Source organism: Carya illinoinensis, chromosome 3, assembly GCF_018687715.1.
Source record: "Carya illinoinensis cultivar Pawnee chromosome 3, C.illinoinensisPawnee_v1, whole genome shotgun sequence".
NCBI classification, from domain to species: domain Eukaryota; kingdom Viridiplantae; phylum Streptophyta; class Magnoliopsida; order Fagales; family Juglandaceae; genus Carya; species Carya illinoinensis.
In genome coordinates this window covers 39,484,801-39,508,625 of record NC_056754.1, presented here as the reverse complement: position 1 = coordinate 39,508,625, position 23,825 = coordinate 39,484,801, and the positions used below count along the sequence as shown (strand labels likewise).

The 23,825-nt window shown below is 38.6% G+C and overlaps 2 protein-coding genes across 2 annotated transcripts; both read right to left on the bottom strand.

The window, feature by feature from the left end:
- Positions 1 to 1,376: 1,376 nt before the first annotated feature.
- On the bottom strand, positions 1,377 to 2,370 carry LOC122304209 (brassinosteroid-responsive RING protein 1-like). The gene has a single exon (XM_043116325.1). The coding sequence runs from the start codon at positions 2,194 to 2,196 to the stop codon at positions 1,648 to 1,650; it is 549 nt and encodes a 182-aa protein (XP_042972259.1). The 5' UTR covers positions 2,197 to 2,370; the 3' UTR covers positions 1,377 to 1,647.
- A 718-nt stretch (positions 2,371 to 3,088) lies between these two features.
- LOC122304208 (vacuolar protein sorting-associated protein 27) lies at positions 3,089 to 12,722 on the bottom strand. Its single transcript, XM_043116324.1, has 10 exons — positions 12,464 to 12,722; positions 11,215 to 11,271; positions 11,059 to 11,126; positions 5,730 to 5,940; positions 5,551 to 5,651; positions 4,880 to 4,955; positions 4,728 to 4,787; positions 4,613 to 4,663; positions 4,346 to 4,424; positions 3,089 to 3,346 (listed from the first exon to the last, which is right to left on the bottom strand). The coding sequence occupies exons 1-10, from the start codon at positions 12,545 to 12,547 to the stop codon at positions 3,255 to 3,257; spliced, it is 879 nt and encodes a 292-aa protein (XP_042972258.1). The 5' UTR covers positions 12,548 to 12,722; the 3' UTR covers positions 3,089 to 3,254.
- Between the last annotated feature and the right edge of the window lie 11,103 nt (positions 12,723 to 23,825).

Sequence of the window (23,825 nt, the reverse complement as noted above, 5' to 3'; positions counted from 1 at the left end):
ATGTACTATGTGATAGATTAGTAAGGGGGCTTATAATAATTCGTATCAGAGCCATACGATTTTCGGTAAGCTTCAACAAAGAGCAAGAAAATTTGCTATTGATGGAAAAAATTCTTGAAGTACTTCTGCAGCTCAAGGATTTAGTTAACCGAACCCATGAAAATTACAAGGTTTTGAAGCAACCTCTCGTGGAGTGGGAAGACCAAGTTGCGCAAGAGGATGAAGAAAATTCCGTGGATATGGAAGAAAAAGAGGAAACAAATAACTCTACCCTTCCAGTTGCTCTTCCAGAAATTGCACAGGATTTCAACGAAATTCCCAATGAAAATGCAGTAGAGGTGGAAGAGATTGTTGTGGTACCCACAAGAGTTTACCCAACGATATTCTCTCCTCTTTACTCTCCATGCCCAGATCCTAATTTGTAACCCTCAAATAATCCTCCCCACGGGCAAGAACCTTGTCTGCCACATTCACCTTCGCAGAACCATTCCCAAAGATCTGATCCCATTCATCCCATTTTATGCATTCCCTTCTCTTCCGAGAACCTCCCTAGTCACCAAGCCCTCGTCTTGTTCAACGTCCTCACACTCACTCTTGGTCAAATCAGTTACTGGGTGGTGGATTTTTTACCCAGGCATTCGCATCTTTCTCTCAATTTGCCATGACGGCAAGTTGATTGTGTGGAGTTAGGTGACATCTTCCTCCCAACAATCCCAAATATCAGTGCTCGGCCTGGGGTTCGGGGAAGGCAATGGTGCTTTTGTGAAAGCCTCGAGTGTCAGAGCCTTGAGTGACCAAGGACAACGTGCCGTCATCTTCGATCGGTTCTACAGAATATGGGACAAGACAGTGGGCGAGTGGAGCCATTTCTTGGTCCCATGGTTCCAAAAACCATTCATCCGAACCAAGGCCCACGCCTAGGCGTCCGTCTCTGGAGCCAAAGACCTCCATAGGGTCAACCTGGAACTTCGAGTCCTCTCTCGCCCCAAGATCCTCCAAAGCATAACAATTGATGACATCAAGAAGGATAAGAAGAAGCCAAACCCATTCGCCGCCGACTATGGCGCGAGCCACATCCAAGTCAATGGTAGGAGTCACAAGCTCTCGGTCTTGAAGGAGCAGCCACCAAGCCAATGGTGGGAGTCACAAGTTCTCAAGGTTTTCATTGTTCTTTTATGGAGGTTATGGGTGCCTTGAATACCCTTTGTACTATGAGACTTCCGAATCTTACGAGTATAATTTCTATCGCCTTTTCTTCTACTTAATTTTGTAATAGATTAGTAAGGGGGTTCGTACCAATTATAGACTATTTAATTTTCAAATAATAAAATATACTTTCAGTACGTTCAGATCAAACATCAATGTGAGAGAGAGAAAAAAAAAATGAAAGTAGGTATAGACTGCAAAAGAACATGTATATACAAATCCCCAAGCCCTAGCAAATTTGGACTACACTAGCATCATGGGTTTTCCCACTTTTTCTTTTCATTATTTTTCGTTTCCTATCTTGTTTTTCCTTTCTTGTCCTCTAAGTGACAAAAGAATCCGCTCACACCCTCACAACTATATACATCAAACCCCTTGGGGAAATAATCAATGATTTTATCATCGATCTGAGGCTCTCTAGTTGATATTAGATTTCTCAAATCAAAACAACAGATCATCTCCAAAGAGGTAGAGAAGTCTCTCGACGGCCCAGCTGGGTTGAGCCCTGGACACGAAGCTCAGGCTCTGGAATTGAGAAGAAGTCAATAAAGGAGCCCTACATAGAGGGCAGGTGGTGTGATTATCGTCATGAGCACCATCCACCCATCTGTCAATGCATTCCCTATGGAATACATGACAACAGTTCCTGAGCTCCCTAATCTCATCCTCCTTGCTTAACCCATTTAAGCATACAGCACACGTGTCACAATTCCCATTCTCCGACAGTCTTTTTGTGAGATCTCCCAACGTTGTAAGTACGAGGTTGTCTCTTATCATCTGGGAAGAAGCCACTGCCATGCTTGTAGGAGTAGAAGTAGGAGGAAGAGGAAAGTCTGTGTCATGATCTGGGGCTGAAGAGGAGAGGCTCCACCAGTCTCTGAGTCTAAGAACCCAACACGACACCCATCTTGCCACTGCAATTATAAGAGCTACCTTGTATAGCAGATGCGTTACAATCAGACCCGAGGACTCCGCCACAAAGAAACCCATTTGACGAAAAATGCAAAGAGATAGAAGAAGCCGAAGAAGCAAGAAACCAGGAGATTCAAAGGGAAGGAAGGAGAAGAAGAGAGAAGAGAGGGGGGAAGTTCAAAGGAGTCCTTGAGCTTCTTTATAAAGACTTCTAAAGGCAATACTTGGTGTCGTCATTTGCCAATGTCTTTCTTTATCTGTTCTTTTTTATTATTATTATCTGTACGTAGGAATAAAGCATCACCGACTAGTCATTGGGTCAGTTCCGCGTGTGGGCATACGTGTAAATCACAAACGGAGGTGGGTCTGTGATTGCTGCTTTCTTGCACTCTTTTATGATAAAATTGTAAACGTTCAGATAAGTTACAGCTAAAGTAGGCTTTTGCTTGGAAATGTGCTTATATCATTAGTCACCACCTCTTTTACATAGCAAAGCAATGCAATTATGCAATGCCAGGATTGTTAGGTGGAACAGAAAAGCAGTCATCCCACCTGCAATCCCTCGGATTAGGTTATACTTTTCATGATACATCATCATTGGTCCATTTGCATGTGTTCATTCCTATCCTCCTAGTCAGATCCCACTAATGCACTATAATTCCCATTATGAAAAGAATAAATCATTTTCAAGCAAAAGATACTATCGTAAAAAAAGAACCAAGGATAAAAATATGAAAGAAATTACAATACATGTTTATGCAAACCCCAAACAAAACTTTGTCATAAACCAACCCCAAAATTGGATTGAAGCATCTTTTAGATATTTCTAAACGTCCAATTCATTTTTTTTTTTTCTCAAGAGAGAGAAAAGAGAATCGAAAAGCAAGACTTGGAGAGAGAACAATGCATAATCGCATAAATTTGTAACTATACCGGCATTGAACCTTATTCCGTGCAATACAAAAGGGACTTCGAAAACAGAAGACCAATTTATAGTTTGACAGGAAAACCTTTCAGTACAGATAAACACGCCATGCAAACAACAGTAAATATTTAATACAAGACCATTTAGTAGTTCATCAAGTATTTTCTTGAATTTGAAACAGATATCTTAAACGACAAGATGAATAAAACTCTCAAATATGCTGATGGGGAGCCTCACCTTCTTCCATCTTCATTCGCATCTTGTATTGCAAAGTGGCAGGAGCACAATCCAATGGTGTTTCTCCTGAAGAAGCAAGCAGTAGAACTGTCCAATTAGATCGGATGGCAACTGCAAGTATTCTCGACTACATAATAATAATAATAATGGCTGAATATTATTTGCACATTTACAGGAATATTTTTGGGTGTACAACTCTTATTTATAATGCTATATTAAATCCAACCATTGCAATGTAAGATGGGCACAAAAAAGGTTTAATGTAATATTTCCATTATAGTAATAATAATTGTAGCCACCTTCATACACATGAATTAAAGAACAATGAATAAGCGAAGGAGAAAAGCATTGTTGTTTTTCATACGCCCACCAGATAGGCACAGCCTTCTCATAAGAGGTGCCCAAGGGAGCAAAACCATGTGCAAATTGGGACTAAGCCATCCACCTTTTTCTCCGTCTCTCTTCTTTCATATTTTGTAAATATTGGGAGAGATTTTCTCAAGACATACCAAACAAATTAAATACCACTTCCTTCTCAGATTGTTTTGACTAGATAGCCTAATACTTCAAAGCTTTATTGCAAAATCTAGGACGGGCAGAAGTCGTTTCACTTGAACAACCCGATCAAGCCTGGGATATTCATTCAGCCTCGTATGGCAACCAATTATTTTTCAAAAATTCTCAACATTTCTCGTAACTTCATTCCTAAACATCACTCAAACACAAAAAACCTTTATACTTAAATTTTCAACTTTTCATCTAATCATTACTCAAACACAAAAAATCAATACAACTTTTACAAACTCCAAAACAAAAATTAATCTGAAAAAATTATATTCAAACAACTTTTCAACTTTATCTATCAACTTTGACAAACTCCAATACAATACTTATTTTAAAAAAGATTTTTATTTAAAATTTCCCCTCCTTTTCCAAAACCTAATCTCAAACAAATTCCTAAAATTATCAAATATTTCAAAACATATTTGGTAACCAAGCATGTCCTACTCTACTAGCTAACAACTCAATCAAATTTCCATTCTAAGTGGACCAAGAATTAATTACCCTGTGCATTCTTGTAATCCATGCTTGCTCCACACTCCATTAGGATGAAAACTATGTCGGTTTGATTAAAGAGTGCCGCCTACACCCAATTACTGATATCAGTATCAAATGTTTTGAGCAAGGGAACACAAAAAAAAAAAAAAAAAAAAAAAGGCATCAACTCTTATTCACTAACAATTGATTACAAATCCTTGTGAAAAAAAAAAAAAATTATATATCTCTGTGAGTGGTTGTGGGTGTGGGTGAGAGAGAGAGAGAGATCAGTACCAAATGTAGCAAAGACAATCCTTGCTTGTCGTGGTAATTTGCATCCACACCCTGCAAATGTGACAAAGCATAAACCAATTTTCAAAGTTTACTGTTGCATTAAAATGTGGAATACCTCGCTCAGAAGTTTCTTTACTGCAGCAGTGTCACCATTCTTTATAGCTTCTCTTAAGCCCTAAGAACAACATTGTGCTAAATAAGTAAATAATCCACAGCAACTAAAATGCTTCTCCACATTTGGGTTAATAAATAATCCAGAATATATACCTCCCCATTGGGTTCATAATCCATCTGAGGTTCATTCAGAGTACCATTGGTCACTTGACCAAGATTGAAAACAGAACTACAAAAGAACTATCAATTAATAAAGATATACAGTTCAAGAGAGCAAAATGACAGTTTTGAAAGTCAATAATTATTATCCAGCATGATCAAATACATTATTGCATTGTCAAACTTACAGCATATGGAGTTATATAATTCGTAAATACATACAATAAATGCTTGATGGAACTTGAAAGGCATAAGCTATATTATGATGATCTATACATGTACAGAAAATTGAATTGAATATAACAGACTTCCACCCATGCTGAACAGAAACGTAACAGGAAAAATTGAATCCATCAGAAATCGGAAACAAAAATATCCCGAGTACATGAAACACCATCCAGCTGAGAGAACAATTAACATCAGATTGATCTTCATTGTCTGATGATAAATCAAAAATTTTCTGAATTGAAATTAGGTTTTAATCAGGTCAGCCAGAATAAAGTAATAGCAGCTAGACTGGTTTCAAGTCCCCTAGATTACAGAGAAAAAAGTGCCACTATATATTTCACACTACTAACAGAGATTCATCCTCAAAACCAAGGTTTAAAAGTGTAGTGGATTGGGAAGAAAAGAGATTTGATATTTAAACCCTGAAGGCAACATACCTCAACTTGTTGCTAGAAGTGGCACCTCTATTCCTGGGAATGGTGTCCACCTTCTTTGGTTTTGGATTCGTTTGAGGAGTAATGTTTGGCGCAATTTTCCTCTGCCAAAAAAGAGAATCAAATCTGTTAGGTGCATAGAAAACATAAGAGATTCATCTAAAGATCAAAAGTAATCATACCTGCAAAGCGAGTGCATCAGCCGGGGGGCCTGGAGCTTCACAAATGCATAAAGGCATTCCACACTTACATTCTGAAATGACTGACACAGATCGATGCTCTTCAGTTGGTCGAGCTTTAGAATCTACATCAGCACTTATGTCTAATTTAGAAACTGTATCTGTTACACGATCAACTCCATCTAAAGAAGCTTGTGGATCATCTTTTCCAGATCTGTGCTAAAAACAATTCCAAAATTAAGGACATACACTGAATCTGTAAGGACACATAGAAGCTTCTTTAATGCTCAGGCATTTTCAGAGTATTAAAGCCCAAAAGGATGCTTTAACTTTCAAAGATTTGACAGAACAAAATATATTAATAAACTAGCCCAAAAACTTTACAAAGCTAAGAATTCGAACTAACAGGATCAAAACTTAGAGTTTGTGATGAGATGGAAATTTAATGATCAAAGAGCATTTGTGGGCATAGATGAGTTCCAAGAAATCTAATTAATTGGGTCAATCATGGATGGGATAATCAAAGTTCAACATGAAAACTTTCTTAAAGTTCTTCTGAATTAAGTTGCAGGGCCCAACTGCAATAATTGTTTTTGATCAGCCAGACTGCAATAATTATCAGACGGACAAGAAAGGTGTCGGAAACCTGAGAAGTTTTCCCACTTCGAATGTATGCTATTATCCTCTGATGGCTTCCATTAACCAGTAACAAATTTGATACTTGTGAGGCTGCACCACCGCAGACATGAAAGATATAATGTCTAATATAATGTCAATCAGTAACCTGGGCTATTGTTTTCGAGCAGAGGAAGTCCTCCAGTAACTACCTCTCTCAGTACATTATTATCCACGCACCTAAATTATGGTACACTTCTTAAGATCCAAAGTCTAGCAAATATCCAACCATGCTAAAGTTTAATTAAGCTTCTTAATGTCCAAAGCGAAGCAAAACAAATAAATGTATACATAAGAGATAATATGCACTACCATGTGAATAGTCTACAGTATTGTATTTGTTGAAAACCACAGCCGCACACTAGGCTTCCTTAACGAAGCAAAGAGAGCTGTTGACTATCATGGCAAGAATTTGGAAACTCTAAACCGGTAGCAGGTGGGAATGCTGTATTGCTTTTCAAGGATAGATTTGGAGAGAGCCATGCTGCCACAAAACAGCATCCAATTTCGATTCTAGGATGCGAGATTCAAAGTGGCCTTGTCAACAAGCATGACTGGAAATGCATAGAGAACGGGTACCTTTATAGATCACTAAAATATGTGAAAAGGCATCAAATGATGGAAGCATATAATATAATCCATAAAGATGGCTATAAAACTGCTCCCAAATGAGTCTTAATCTCCAGTGGTCTATAAGTTCCATCAATAAAGGTGGGACACATTTCGTCTTCTTAGGTTGGCCTTATTCTCCACCAATACAGACCAAAAAATCAGTAGGCTGTAAGCACTATATAATGAACCTCAACCCAATAGAAAACCAGGATCAATTGTTTGGCAAGCCCAAATCAAAAGAAACCATATACACACCAGAGGCATGAGCCTATAGAACAGATCATGCTGAATGAAAAAGCATGCCCCTATAAAATAACCTAGTCTAGCAATTTGTAACACCCAAGCCCTAGAATCACCATAGGAAAAATTCGCACTTGATAGGAGGCTGCCGCATCCACCAAATTCAGAAGACCCTAAAAGAGTTGAATTTTTTGACTTGCCAAGAAATTCTACTGATACTAGGGATCCTAACCTTGCTAGGAAACCTAGTCACACTAGGAAACAACCAAGAAACCTAGATGTTAACTCTACCAACACTTAGGGTGGTCCTTTCATGAGTATGAATCTCATTTAGAGTGGTCACAAAGGTCAAAATTCTGAGAAATTTCCAGAACTTGCTGCTGCTGACTTGGAGGATTATTAGGAGTCCTCATCTTGACGGAAACCAAGGCATAATAGGAAACTGCCAAAACAATTTGTTAAAGACACGAAAAAGGCTGGAACATCTGGCAGGAAATCAAGAAAACCCTAAGACACCCTACAGTGGCAGCCACAAGAATCTCCTATCAAGTATAGGAGTCCAACTCCAACTAGGAAATCAAGAAACACTAAAGCCCTAGAACTCCAAGGCTGCCGCCCTGCAAACTTCAAGAACTTATCCCACTGAAACTCCAGTTGCCACCAGATCTGCCTAGAGTACAATAAAATTAGGACAACCTAGGATAAAACCTAGCAGCTGGGGCAAGTCCTCAATGGCCTAAGATTCTTAAACCTTATCAAAATCCAAGTCCCATACTCCATGAAAACATAGACTGCCACCCCCCTCTCCTCATCAAACTCTAAGAAATTTTCAAGAACATCAGCTGTAAGGACCTGCCTTCTGCCGCAAGCCTCCATTACAAGAAAAGCCATGCAACACTCTCTGTCGACTCAACCTCATAGGCATAAAAATCATCAAACCCCTGCCGTGCTACCCTGTATCCCTGCCTTTTTCATTGATTCTCACCATCAAAAACCAGCTAAGAAGCACCCTCACATCGTTTGCTTTGCGCCACCTGCTACATCACCTCTTTCTTGAAGATTTCTTGCCAATCTTTCTACTGAACCCCTAGGAGAAGCTGTTGCCATCCAAGGTTAAAGAAGAAGTCCAACTGCTGCCACCAGATTCTTTCTACTGTGCCGACAACCTAGGTATGATTATCCCTCAAACTTTGCATACCTTTAGCCATTAAACATAGAGTAGAACATTAACACCTAAACCGTGATGCTGTCCATGTTTACAGCACCAAGAAAACCAGAAAAAAGGATGGCTTTTGCTACCAAACTGCATACTGAGCACCATGACTTGCATGACTCTTTAAACTCTTTGTTAAATCTCATCAAATTTTGAAAGGGGTTGCTGTTACATCCCCAAAATTCCCCAAACAGCCACCAAAGTGCCAAGATGCAAGGACATGCATACATACAGCATGTAGTATAGCTTCATGCCAAAATTCTTTTTTGATAAGTAAAAGTAAAATTTCATTGATAAGAAAAGGCATAGCCCAAGTACACAAGGAGTACACATCGAATATGCCTAATTACCCCTAAGGACAAGTGAGAGAGCTTCATAACAAAATTCATGATTAAAACCCAGACTTTTATGCAGTTAGCATGCTGCCATAGAGTGGACAGCAACCCCAAAACTGACCAAAGGGTCGAAATTACTCTTTTGAAGCCCTAAAACATGTCAAACAGCCACTGTTATGATTCTGACAGTGACAGCAACATGTTCTCATCCACAAAACACCATACAAGCATGTGATTTCTTAGAGGTTGACAAGATGTTGATTGTGTGATTGAATAGGTGATTTTGATGCACTCGATTATTGCATAAGTTAAGAGGCAAGTAACCATGATCCCACCCTTTGAACTATTTTATGTAAGAAATCATGATTACATCCTTTTTATTACGATCACACTTGTAGAACAAAGTGATCATCTTTTTCCAAGCTATATTTTTTTTTTGATAAGTAAATAAATTATATTATCAAAAGAATAGGCAATTGCCCGGTACAAAGTATAGTTTCCATCACTACGTATGGGCGATGGACATCAGAAAATCATGTAGCTCTAGGCCATTAAAATCAACCGCTATGGTCCAAATACAAAGAGTTCTAAAAAAGAAAACTTTCAATTCCTCCATCGATCTCTCTTTGTCTTCAAAGGTCCTTGCATTGCGTTCTTGCCATAAACACCACATAATGCATATGGGTATCATCTTCCACACCTCTCTTATCTGTTGGTTGCCTCTCATATTTGTCCAGCTAGCCACTACTCCTGCCACCTTCTCAGGCATAACCCAAGCCAAGTCGATTCTGCACAGCACCTCATTCCATAACCCTCTTGCTATCTCGCAGTGAATTAAGAGATGGTCCACCGATTATTCCAAGCTATATGATATGTACATGTTTTGATTTATGACTATATGATGTATGGCTTATTCTATGGTAGCCCAAATTGCATGCACCCATATTTCAGTGGGGCCGGGGAACTTTCCCCAATATACAAGATATGAGGTGGGAGATGGTTCAAATATATGGTTGTATTCTGTGTGATGGAGAGATCAGCTTTTAGTGTAATTCCTGGTGGGAGATGGTTCAAATATAAGGTTCTATCATGTGTGGCGGAGAGATCAAACGTTTAGGGCAATTCATGGTGGGAAATGGTTTGATATTGCTTATTTTTAGGATGCATCTATGGTGGACCATTTACAATTCTCTCATAACCCTCATCAATGGGATGTTGATTTTACAGAAATGCCATATGGTTGGGAGGTGGATCTTTGTAATAATTTTTTGACCAGTTGTATTTCATTCAACTGGGAGAAGATGGTGAAGACAAGCTTTATCTCCCAATGATAGTAGCACTTTTTTGTGAGCAATATATGGCAGAACAAGGCTCCCATGAGAGTGGCTTTTCTTGTTTTGACAAAAGCTTTAAGGAAGATTTTCACCTTGAATAATTTAAGAAAGTAGCATGTTATAATGATTGATTGGTGTTGCATGTGTAAGAGAAGTGGGGAAACAATCCATCATCTTTTGCTTCATTGCGAGGTAGCATGCCTTATGGACCTTTCTTTTTTATTTTTTTTGGGCTACATTGGGCCATGCCTCGACAAGTAGTGAATCTATTTGTGTTGGAAAGGGTAGTTTGGTTGTCATCAAAGTGAAGCTTTATGGAAATTGATCAGAGTTGTGGAGACTATGAGAAGACGATGGCAGATCTCAAGGCCCTTCCAAAACCTTTTACCATCGGATGATTGCTCATAATTTTTTTTTTCTAGTTCTATCTTCCAGGATCTTCCTGATCTCTACTTTTTATGGTTAGTTGTATCTATTGTATACACCTTGTATATGTGAGTAGCTCCCTTTATGAGTATTAATATAATCTACCTTATTTATCAACAAAAATAAAAAAAAAAAAAAATCTCATTCACAAATCCATAAATATTCTTGAAGTCAACCTTAAGTATCATAGATATTCTTGATTGGAGTCAACCTTAAGTACAAGCTCATTCATATTAAAATTCTAGGAATCTCAACATTCGTCATTATGCATAACTAAGCTATTTCCTAACCCAAATATGTACAATTACTAGAAAGCACCTACAGCAAAGAAATAAAGAATGGAACAAAAACTTTAAGGAGTCACATTGCAATGAATCTACAAAGATATCACAATGTGCTTGTACATAATTTTTCAACTTACTGATGGTATTCAGTTTCCAATTACTTTCACTAATAACAAACAAAAAGCCCATTTTATATTCAGTAGCGTGATTTACCTAGAGGAATGGTTAAAGCAGTCGGTGCAAACTCTAACAAATGAGTGAATGCCAAATTGTGGTAAGGCCTGAATTTGTGCAGAGAGAGGTCATCAGCTATTGGTAAATTTCGATGTAAAACAATCAAACTAGCAGGACAAAGGGGAAAAATCCTACCATTTGATTTGATGAATGTTCACTGCACAAAGTCCTCCCACAACTTCGGCAGTGATGCTGCCACATAAGAGAGAAGAGAGATGAAGTCAGGCCAAATTCTAAAATCAACAGAACCAACAATATCTTTTTTGATCAAAACAGAACCAATAAAATCAACATGTTATATTTACAAAAAGAAAAAAAGTTCATGGTTAAACAAAAATCAGCATAAGATGAGGTGCATTTATCGTCACTTGGATGTATTCTACGAACTTTAAGGTATAATTACAAACATGTGAATAGAACACAATTTGAAAATATTAGGAGCCTGGATAACGGATCTCCTAATGGGGATTTAATGATAAACTAGGTTATTAGAGAAACCTAGAAACACCTTCAAACAATAGTTTCAAAATAATTCTTCTCAACAATTTTATTAATGCCCAAAGGTCACTTTAATAAACAAACCAATCTGTCCAAATAGAAGCATGACTCCAAAGCAAACTTAAAATTACAAACCATCCTAATAAGAAACAAGCTGCCGTCAAATAAAAATCAATTTATATGAACACAAAGACTCACTGAAAGATACCAATTAATGACTCCAATTTTAAGACAATTTGATCAAGACTCATAGCTTACGTGACCAAAGCTAGAACAAACCAATAGACATGATGAGGTAAACTTCTGTATCTCGCATGCCTGCACATGTAATATACTCCTATTCATTATAATGTGTTGTTGCCATTTGGACTTGGATTTTGCTGCTTGTAACTTCGTACGACTCGTAACAGACTTTTTCTACAGACAATTTGACAAGTTTTTAGGGGAATTTTAACAACACAAATTGAAACTAGATTGTTCCAACTAGAAACTATTCTCTGAATCTTGAATGGTAATAAAGAAAAATGAACAAATATCATGAGATTTACAAGCTTTAGAAAACAAAATTCACCAAATATCATACAGAATTACATAGTGGACATCATCAAAAGCCCACAAAGAATAAAATTGCAAAGAATAATTGCAGTTCACCAAACGATCTTCATACGTTAGGTGAATTAAAATTAAAAAGGGATTCAGGAATTACATGTCTGGTCCCTTAAAACTCAGATCATAGATATAGTTTGTTATTACCATTTCTATACTTCTTCTTACACATACACATACACATACACGCACACCACACAAACACACACAAATATATATGCATGCATATATACACAAACATACATCTATCCATCCATATATAAAGGAACCAAGGGGGTACCCGTCGCCTGAAGGTATTAAAGCTGCATTTGCAGACGTCGCAGCGCTCTGCTTCCTGGAAAGGGGGAGGCTCCGATGACATCATCTCTGATTTCTTCCAAACTCTCCAACCTGATCTTTATTATTTTCGAGTTTTCGATCCTCCCTCCATTTGGATGTCCTCGTTAATCCCTTGATCTGAACCCATATCCTGCTTGCCCATAAAAAAACCCGACAAAAGAATATAATACCCGAGTCATACCCCGCCGCTTTCGGGGCGACCCAATCTATTTACAATCTCCATTTTTAAACCTTTTATATAAATATATATATATATAAGATATTTTATTTCCTAACCCATCAATCTAGTTACAATTGCGAAACAACCACACTACTGTAAACGATAAAATCCGAGAAGGAATCCCACCAAACAATTATATCACCAACATTTCAAACATGTCTAGCAAGTCTGTGTGTTGCTTCATTTCCAAAGTATGCCCTTGTGTGTTTTCTTTTTTCTTTTTTCTATTTTTGGTTCTAATCAATCATGCATATATTAATAAAATAAAAGATTACAAAACAACTGAAGGGTCTTTCCTATTGTCTAAAAGTAAAATACTAGGATGAATAAAATTTAATAGAATGCTAGGAGACAAAGAGTTTGTAGCTGCCCATTACACAACAGAATGCGCAAGTCGATTTTAAGATTGATCAATCTTGTTAAAACTCCAATCAGGATGAGACTTTAAAGAATTTGTAATGTCATCCGAGATGGTAAATATTTGCCAAATCTCTTACGCTTTAAATGTAGAAAAAAATTACCAATTGGGAATCTCCAACTAGGGAGATATGAGAAGTGTTGATAAATTCTATCATTTTGAAAGCCAATTTAGTCGCTAGAGCTTCAACTATCACTAGGATTGTGGTAGGGTTCTCCTCAGTCCAGATTTCAATTACATCCTCTTTTGAGTTTCTACTAACTGCCGAGACTAATGAGAATGAGTTTCTGACCGTGCATTGAAAGATATGCAAATATAATCTGTAGGAGGATTTTGCCATTTTTTCCCCGAGTTGGTGCTGGTTTTTTCCTTCCAAGCTTGCAAATTTTCTTCATAAGAGAGATTTAACTACAGTGAAATTTTTTGAAGAGAGAATTCCTTTTGGTTATGAACCAAATCATTTTGAAGCCTCCAAATAAAATCTAAAATAAGGCCAGAAAAGATATTAGAAAGGTGTTCTTCTTTGGAGGGTAGCCCCAATTTCCACGTGGGATATAAACTTAATTGTATCCAATCCTTCATTAAATTTAATCCTAAGGAAGAGAGGTTTAAAGGCCAATTGCTCTGACTCCATAAGTTTCTTGATATAGGACATTCTATGAAGAGGTGTAACAGAGTCTCCTCTATTTCATCATAAAGAGGGCAATTTGTGAAGGTTACCGTTGAGATAAAGCATTCGAGGCGCTCTCTTGTCGGCAGGATATCCCACAGAATTTTCCATAAAAGGAACTTGTGCCTATCATGGATTCTAAGATTCCAGATTTTCCTCCATTGAATATCTAGAATCACTTCTCTGAGAAGGAAGGCAATATTGGAAGCTAGGTGATGGGCAGTTTTGATTGAGAAAATCTCATTTTGTGTTTTAGTCCAAATGAGTACATCCAGTCCTTGGTTTGAGAGGGGTAGAGGGATTTTTAGGATTTCATTTATACTATCCTGTTGAAAAAGAGATATTAGGATAGTTATATTCCAGGATCCATTGGCTTGAGAAATCAATTATGAGACTTTCATAGTATTTGAGATGTCTGTTGTGTGGTCTAGGGGAGTAGGTTTGAAGCCTTCCAAAATCAGTATCCAAGGGTCGGACCAAACTTTAACAGACAAGCCATTAATAATTTTGAAATACTTACATTTTTCTAGCAATGGTCTAATCTTGAGTAATCCTTTCCAGAAATGTGAGTCAGTGACCTTTGATGTCGTATTTTCGAAAACGCTTGATATCATATATTTCTTTGATAATAGCTTTTGCCAGATACTATTGGGAGTTTTGCACATTTCCCATCTCGTCTTTGCTAGCAAAGCCACATTCACATTTTCCATCAGTTGTAAACCTAGACCTCCATCTTTTTTCGGTTGGCATATGATTTTCCAAGATTTCAGGTAAAACTTGTGCCTTTGGTCTTTTGATTTTCTCCATCAAAAATTTCTGAAACTGGCATTTAGAGTCTTGCAAATAGACTTTGGGAATATATGTATTGACATCTAGTATGATGGAATAGAGCTTGCTACTGATTTGATGAATATGGTTCTACTAGCTTGAGAGAGCATTTTTGATTTCCAGCTATCCAGTCTTTTATTTATTTTTCCCAACAAATCTTTGTAATCTTCTTTTCTAGATCGGCCAAACGTTGTTTGTATTCCCAAGTATTTCATTTTTTAGGACGATTCTTTGTATGACAGATTCGCCGAGATTATTATTATTGTTGCCTGATTTGTATTTTGGGTAATAAAGATTAAGGACTTACTTTGGTTGATTCGCTGGCTCGACCAAGTTTGATATTTCTCTAAGACTTTATTGATAGGTAGGATCGAATTTTCTTTTGATTTCCTGAAGATTATTAGATCATCTGCAAAAAGAAGGTGAGAAATAGAGGACATTCTCTGCTAATTTTAATACCTTCTAAATTCCTTGATTTTTTTTATCTCACCAATAGTCTTGAGAGGACCTCCATACAAAGAATGAAGAGAAAATGTGAAATAGGGTCACCTTGTCATAGTCCTCTTTGTATTTTGAAGAAACCTTTTGGGGATCCGTTGATGAGAATTGAGAACGAAGTCATCGTTATACATTCCTTGATGAGGTTTATCCAAGTCAAGCTGAAACCCAAAACTTTCATAACCAAAAATAGAAATTTCCATTCCATATAGTCAAAAGCCTTTTTCATATCAAGCTTTAAGGTCATCTGCCCTTTTTTCCCTTTGTGGTGTTTAAGATGATGAAAAATCTCATGAGCAATTATGGAGTTTTCCTTTATGTTACGGCCAGGGACAAAGGCTGTTTGGAAATGGGATATTATACTTGGGAGTGATTTCTTTAAGCAGTTTGCCAATATTTTTGTAATGACTTTGTGTATAACATTAGTCAGGCTTATGGATTTATAGTGTTGTGGAGTGCTTGGACTTACAATTTTTGGAATGAGAGCTATGTGGGTGTGATTTATCTATTTCAGAAGTTTCCCGCTTCTAAAAACATTTTGCACCACCGCAATCACATCAATCTTGATAATGTGCCAGTAATGTTTGTAAAAGAAGCATGTCATTCTATCTGGTCTTGGAGTCTTATTGTTTGGAATTTGCTTAAGAGATCCAAGAATTTCGGCTTCCAAAGGTAAGGCTGGTAGGAAATAGTTTTCTTCATTTGAAATCTAACTTACAAAGAGATTTTCAAGGTGCTCCGGGAAAGAGGGATTCGTGGAGGTATAAATGGATTCAAAGTAATTAATGAAAATAGATTCAATAATATTCTAATCCATAGTCCAAATACATGGGCTTATCTTGATCAAATCAATCCCATTTCTTCTGCGACGGCTAGTAATTGACAAGTGGTAGAACTTTGTATTCAGATTCGTGGTGGTGAGCCAATTTATTCTTGATTTTTGCCTCCATAGAATTTCTTCGTGTTTTAGCTGCTCTTGAATTTTGTAATGAAGAAATTTCTCTCTCTGTAAGTTCCAGTGGTTTGGAATGTTGCTCTAAAGATTGCTTAGCTCCATCTCAAATTGTTGAATATTTGTTTGGATTGTCCCAAAATGATTTTTATTCCGAAGTTTGAGTGCCTTTTTTGTTTCCTTGATTTTGTTACAGAGAATGAATGCTGGATTCCCTTAGAATTGTAGGCTCCAAGCTTCTTGGATGATTATATTGCTGAGGGGCTCCCGAGTTCAGAATTCCTCAAATTTGATCAGAGAGGGATTTTTCGTTGTCTTCACAGTGTTTAGTAAGAGAGGATTATGATCTAAGGTCGCAGAAGTTATATGTTGGATAGTAGCATCTGGGAAGAGTAGACACCATTGTGCATTTGCTATACCACGATCAAGTCTTTCTCTGATCATCGTTCTCCCAATTCTATTATTTGTCCAAGTGAATGTTGGTCCCAAGAAGCCAATATCAATAAGACCATGAGTGTCCATTAGATTCTGTAGGCCACCTATGGAAGATGACGTTATTGACCTACCTCTATACTTATCATTTTGGCATAATAAATCATTGAAATCCCTTATGCAAAGCCAAGGACCTGTAAATGAGTTATGAATTGAATCCAAATGAGTCTAGAAGCTCACTTTTTGTTTCCATTGGGCCGGAGTGTAGGGCTGTTTGCCAACCCGACATGAAAATGCAAATGTTCGACCCGACCCGTATTTGATATATACCAATTACCCGTTAACCGATTAACCGATTACTCCTCCTTCTTCCTCCTCTTCTTTTTTTTTTTTTTGGGGGGGGTGGGGGGGGAAGGGAAATAGCAACTCAATAAAATATGATTTACCACAAAAAAAAAAACTCAATAAAATACAAAATTTTCATCACAAAGTAAAGTTTTTTTCTAATATTTCCTACGAGCCACAGTACATGAAAAAAAAATCAAAATCGGCGTAGGACGTAGCTATGATGCCCATCAATGGGGAAAAATGGGTCCTAAGGATAGAAAGATGAAGTACAGATGCCACACCCACACTACAACTTGAGAAAAACAACTCTTTGATGCCCATTTCCCCTTCCCTATTCCAAGCCAGACCCTATGCTTCTAAATCTACAACCAACTTTGAGTGAGATCCACAAAATCCTTTGCACTGAGATCTAGTATTAGTTCGAGTACACTTCTCCCTAGAAGTTGATTTGGATTTTGCTGACCTTGATAACATGAGAATTTGGGGCAATTTGTTCTATAAACTTGACCGGACTCCAAGGAATTTGAAGAGTACAGCTTTGACATCCATCAGAGTAAATCTTCAGAGAGAGAGAGAGAGAGAGAGAGAAACTTTCTAAAACAGATAGACGATTACGGGGTTGGAAATCGAAATAGGTTAAAATCGAGTAATGAGTAATACCCGTTTCTGATTTTAACCGTAAATGGGCCGGGTTTTGGGGTCGGGTTTTCGAGCTTTTTGTTTAGCCCTACCGGAGCGTAAACAAAAGAAACTAACTAAGGGTGATTAGGAGGGTCAGAATAAACAAAAGCAGAAATAACATTCTCATTAGTATGGATCGGTTCAACATCAACACCCGGTCGTCATAATAATAAAAGGCCTCCTTTTTGCCCAAGACAGCTACAATTACAAAATGGTGGAAACCTAATCTATTTACAATAATAGGGGTGCTATCATTAGCCACCAAAGTTTCCAACAAAAAAATAATATCCAAATTATAATTATTTATAAAAGCCCTTATACTTCTACTTGCTTTGGGGTGGGCTAAACCCCTACAATTCCATACCAATATCTTCATGGATCAACTAGAGGCATGGTAGAGCCCGCCTTATCAGCTTTCTTGAAATGTTTAGGCAGTAGTGCCTTTGGTGTGACTCTACTGTAGGATTTTTTCTTCGCAACTTCCTTTGTTTTTTTAGATTTCCCAGATGACTTAGTTTTAATAGATAGGAGTAAATCAGCCACCTCCTTATCCTCATCCCCAGTATCTTTCATTATGATTCCAGAATGTAGGGTCCCAGCCTCTATAATTTTTTGGACTTTAGATCTTTGTAAGTTTGGATCATTGAAACCAGAAGGGACAACACTTTTTTGTGAAGCTTTTATTTCAGTTATTGGGATCAAACTTATTGAGCTTTCAGAAGAGGGATTTCTATTTTTTTCTACGAAGCGAAAAGTTGGCTCTGGCTCCTTCGGTTTCTTTGAGACTAATTGAGAGCTAGAGATTTGGCAGATGGGGCCACCAACTGGATAGGATTATAAGTAATTGAAGGCACATAGTTTTATACCTTGGGCTTCAAACCCGAAGGGTTGTGCACGTTGTAAGGTGGACCTGATTTCACTTTAAATACTTAGGCCTTATTAACACGTTGGGTCGAAGCCTCAGCTGAGCCTTTAACACTTTCCATCTCTTCCCACAGGCCAGTTTACTTGGTTTAGCCGCAATCTTTTGGTTCACATGGTTCGTGCCTTTAGTCAACAAGCAGTCCTTCGGTTTGGATTGCATAAGTATTTCTGAACTAGTTTTCAACTAGCAAGCGACCCATTCCTCTAAATCTATAGTTGAAACCGCCCCTGTTTTATTGCTGAATGCTTGTGGTACAAAGGTTTGAGGCGGATGTGAGGCTTGAAAGATTGATGGGAGTTTGTTAGGTGGTGGAGGATTTACTATCTGGTGCAACGAAGAAATTCTGGTTGGTGAGGAAGCATTAATTTTTAGATTCAATTGGCTACTATAGCCAACAGTGGACTTGATCTTGGGCATATCGTCCTTCCTATCCAAAAGATTGAAAGTTGCTAGAGTGCCGTGGCAAGGAGCCGAGGAGTATTGACGGAGAACCATTTCTTTGATGCACTGCCTCTATTTTTTTACCATCAGGAGGTAAGTTTTGATCTATCTTGGTTGCTGGTGTCTATTTTCAGGGATCTGAGTTAGTATACTACAGGATTAGGGCTTGAAATTAGTTCATGAGAATTGTTGACCCTGATTGGATAGTAGTTCATGTTGGTCTTCAAATCTCCTCTAACAAATAAGTTTCCTCTAACCAAGAGGCTGCCATCTTCTACCACTTCTTTTCCTTTCCCAGTTCCGATATGTTCTTTTGCTTGTATTGCTTTTTGTTTTTTTTTTTTTTCCAAACTGAGGGGACATTGGTATTATCAGTGTCGATGAGCCAAAAATCCCATTTTCTCCTAAATCAACAGGGTATTGTGTTTTATCTTGGCTTGCTTCGTCTTCTACCCATTGAGTCATCAGGAGCATGTGAGTTCTTTCTTGACCACGATGCATAGGTTGGACGGTCATGAAAATTGGAGATTCCGCACGTAGTTAGGCCCAAACGGCATTTGTTCTGGGGTAGATTTTAAGAATTTTCAGAGAATTTGGGAGTGACCATTCCTCCCACAATCATAACAGAAGTCTAATAAGCATTCATACTTAAAAGAAACCCAAGTGTCGAGATTGCAGTCTCTTGGTTCCCAAAGACCTTGTTTCAGTGGTTTGGTGATGTCAATCTCCACCTTAATCCTGATGAATTTCTTACAAACTAAACAGAATAAAGGGTCTACATCCACTACAAGAAAGTTACCTGGGGCACTCCCTATTTTAAAAGCATTTTTTTGTTATGTGATTTCTTGTAAGACCATGGATTTGAACATGAAATGGTGAAATGTTGAGGCTAATCTCTTTCCATGTAGAATCTGCAGGGCAACTTTTGAGGATGAGGAGATGCCCCTTGAAATTCCAGGGAGCTTGATTCAGTATTCTGCTTTTGTCACTAGTATTTTGGAATGTAAAAAGGAACACATTTGCATCCAGATCTTCAATGTGGAATTTACTGAGGAAACTCCATGCAGCTCTAAAGGAGGCATGTAACGAAATTCTATTAAGAGGTTGAAGTGCCGCTATTCTACCAATGAGGGCTAGATCAGGGTCACCATTTGTTGGTTTCTTTTCTGGAGATAAGTTCAAACCCTCCCAAGAGATAGCCTCTGTCTGATGAATCAACTCTTCCATATCCATAGTAGAAGAATGAATAGAGGAAGAAAGAGCAAGAATTGTGGAGGTGGGGGATGGTGGTGGTGTGGTGATGGTCAAAGCAAGATGATCAAAGTCACTATGGAGAATTACAGAGAGAACTCTATTCTGGAGAGAGAGAGAGAGAAAGAGAGAGAGCTGGTTTCGAGGGAGTATTAGTGATGTCTGCCCTTGTGTGTTAGCATATATGTTAATGCATAAATTGGCACAACAAGTCGAATGAGAGGAAAGAATTATCCACGGCCCACAATAGTGATACGGGCTTCGATACAATGTTCTTCATATTCATCCATTAAATAAATAATAAAAATAAATATAGAGACACAAAAATTTACATAGTTTGGCATAAAAGCTTAATTCCACAGGGTGTTTAGGGGCAATATCCACTATAGTAAGCGATTTACAATCTCTCATGATCTTACATATCTCTCAATACAATGAAGGAATTTAGGATTTCTGGAGGTTAAAGAACATGCCTCTTTTGAGATGTGATCCTTTGAAGTCATTGTGCATGGTGGGGTTCGTGAGTCAAGAAGTTGTAGAGAGCCCCCTAATTTGTAGAGATCTCCTCCTTTTATAGAGGTTTATTTCCTTCTTTGGAGTGGTTGTGTCCTATTTGCCTTATAAAGCATTTTCCTTTTAGGAGTTTAAGTCAACTTTTCTTATCTTTTTTTGGCTTTATCTCTTGACTTTATCTTTTCCCTTATTATTATGATAGATTTCAATGGGCTGGACCCAGTTAACTTTATCCTTAACAAATGCCCGCAATTCTTAAGGCCAGTTTGCTCAACAAGAAAGCCTTCAGAATCTTCAAGTCAAGCTATGATAAACACTATAGAAAATAAATTCTGAGAACCAGTCCCTGGTTTTCTGTTTGTTTGTGCTAAGCAGTGAAGAACTCTTAATGCAGAGCTCGAATTGGAGAGATAGACAGGAGATGGACTTGACTATGTTAGGTGCGAACACAGAGCTCGTTTTGGAGTTTGTTTGTATGAACATTTGACTAATAAGTTGCACAAGACTATTTATCATTAGCAAATAGTGTGTATTTCCACGATTGTTTTTTGCTATTTGTTTGTAGTAGTGGATTTTTTACCCCTTGGTGCGATTTTTCTATTGATGTTTCCATTTTGGTATTTAAGATTAGAGTTTGTTTGCTATAACCTGCACTAAGTGGTCAAGGAGCCCATCGACCCCTTGTGTCCATCCCAAGTAGTTGCAGCGCCCATCAATTCGTTCCTGAAAGTAACCCATGTGAGGCTCATTCCCGGATGTAAACCACAAGTGGCAATTGTGGTGAGTAGAGACACTCAACTTTCTTGTTTAGGTGAGAGATGTGCTTGAACTCACTTAGGGGTGAGGAGGGAAACATTTCGTTGAATTGTTTCTCCTTTGTTTGTCAAGTACAAGTGGAGACACTTGGATTTTTGTTGGGCAAGAGGTTGTCTCGACTATGGAAAAGGGGCAAGTAGGGAAACATTTCGTAGACTTGTTGCCTCCTTTGTTCATTAGGTGCAAGTGGAGACACTCGACTTGGTGTTTGGTGGGAGGTTGCCTAGACCACATTAAAGGGACGAGGAGGGAAACACTTTGTTGAGTTGTTTCCTCCTTAGTTCACCAGGTGCGAGTGAAGACACTAGGCTTGATGCTTGGTGAAAGGTTTCCTCGACCGCCTGAAAGGGGCGAGGAGGGAAACACTTCGTTGAATTGTTTCCTCCTTTGTTCGTAAGGTGTGAGTGGAGACACTCGGCTTTGTGTTTGGCAAGAGGTTGCCTCAACTGTGTTAAAAGGGCCAAGAGGGAAACACTCTGTTGAGTTGTTTCCTCATTTGATCTCCAAGTGCAAGTGGGGACACTCTGCTTTGTGTTTGGCAGAAGGTTGCCTTGACCATGTTAAAGGGGTGAAGAGGGAAACACTTAACTAAATTGTTTCCTCCTTTCTTTGCCAGGGGCGAGTGAAGACACTCGACCTTGAGAGCTAGGTAGGAGATAGACTCAACCATGCTAGGTGCAAACGTGGAACATTGACTTTAGCAGAAGGTGGACTCAACCCTTATGGTAGGGTGGAGACAGATCTTGACTATGCCACTGTTGCAAGAGACAAGGCTCGGCCATTTTGCTTTAGTGAGAAGCAAGACTCAATCATGTTACTGTACTGGGAGGTCAAACTCAACTGCACTGTTGTTGCAAGAGACAAGGCTCAACTGGTCTGATACAACAGGAGGCATATTTGAGTGCTCTGTCATTTTGAAAAATTCTTTGAAAACCAAACTAGTTAGTGTAATCCAAATTAGAAGGTTGTAAGACTTGCAAACCTAAGCCAAGTGGCGGGACATCTAATATGCATTCAATTTCAATAATGCTTGAGAAAGGCTTGAGGTGTTGAGGCGAGGCTCAAGGGTGAAGTAGTCCTTTTGTTATTTTCTTTTTGTTGCCCGCAACACTCTTTGGCGCTTGGCCATACAACACTAGAGCCAAATCGAGCAAGTGTCAGCTAGGAGCACTCGGCTGGAGTCAATGGTAGATGAAATCGGCTATTGCAAAGCGTTGAGCCGCATTGCACTAGGGCCACATTGGGTGAGTGTCAACTGGGAGCACTCGGTCGAGATCCGTGGGAAGCAAACTTGACCAATATGGTCCTACAAGGGGCAGAGCTCAAGTACTTTGTTGCGATAGGAGACATACTCGACTGCTCTGAGAGGTTTCTGCCAAAAACCAAATAGGTTAGTGTAGATAATCCAAAAGTTTGAGATTTACAATCCTGAGTCATTTTGCTATAGTGTGTTGAGGCACACAAGCGAGAACCACAAGTAACCATGCTTTGGCAACGATGAAGATCTGGTGTGCCCGCAAGACCAAGCTGTCTATTATGATAAAAACAAATTAAGGTGCCTGAACGATGCTCGAGTGGGGCTTGTAGCTGATGTTTCATGTCACATGGGTGATTTTCAGCCAAGAATGTTCCTAGGACGTGTAGCTACTGAGATTCTCGTGGAACCTCAATTATTTTTATTGGAAAAACCTCCAAAAACCAAAGTTGTTTGTAAAAATGAAGATCAAAGAGTAAGTGAAGAAGTTACCCCAATTATTTGGCTCCATGCCACACGATTGGTAGATTTCACATCTTCTAGTGGTGAGCTAGTTGCTCGCTGCTATGAGCCGTTGTATTTATTTATTCATTGTTGATTGGTCAAAATGTTGCTCTCCGTGTGAGACATTGGCCACCTCACAAGGTTTGGCCATACATTGTTCGCTGTGGAGGTTATGAAATGTATTGCAGTGAATGCATTGCACTGGGTGAGCTATCATGTGAGTCGTTCAGGGTTAGTGGAGTTGCTTCCCGTCACCAAGGGCGAGCAATAGTGAATGCGTAAACAGTGGAATAGTAACCAAGTGGGACTGGAGTATCTGTGGTGAGTAGACATGGCAGGCAATGGCCTTCCAGAAGTCAAGCTCATGGTGGCATGCAATCTCTTATGGTGACTAATGTGATTGTGACGACCAAAGCAAAAGCAATGAGCTCTTCCAGGGCAAGCAAAGGTGGCGACCAATATCTTGTGGCAAACAATCCAAGTGGGAGTAAAGTTTCTAAGGTGAGCAAACGCTGTGGGCAAAGCTTTTGTGGTGGGCAAACCCAACGGGC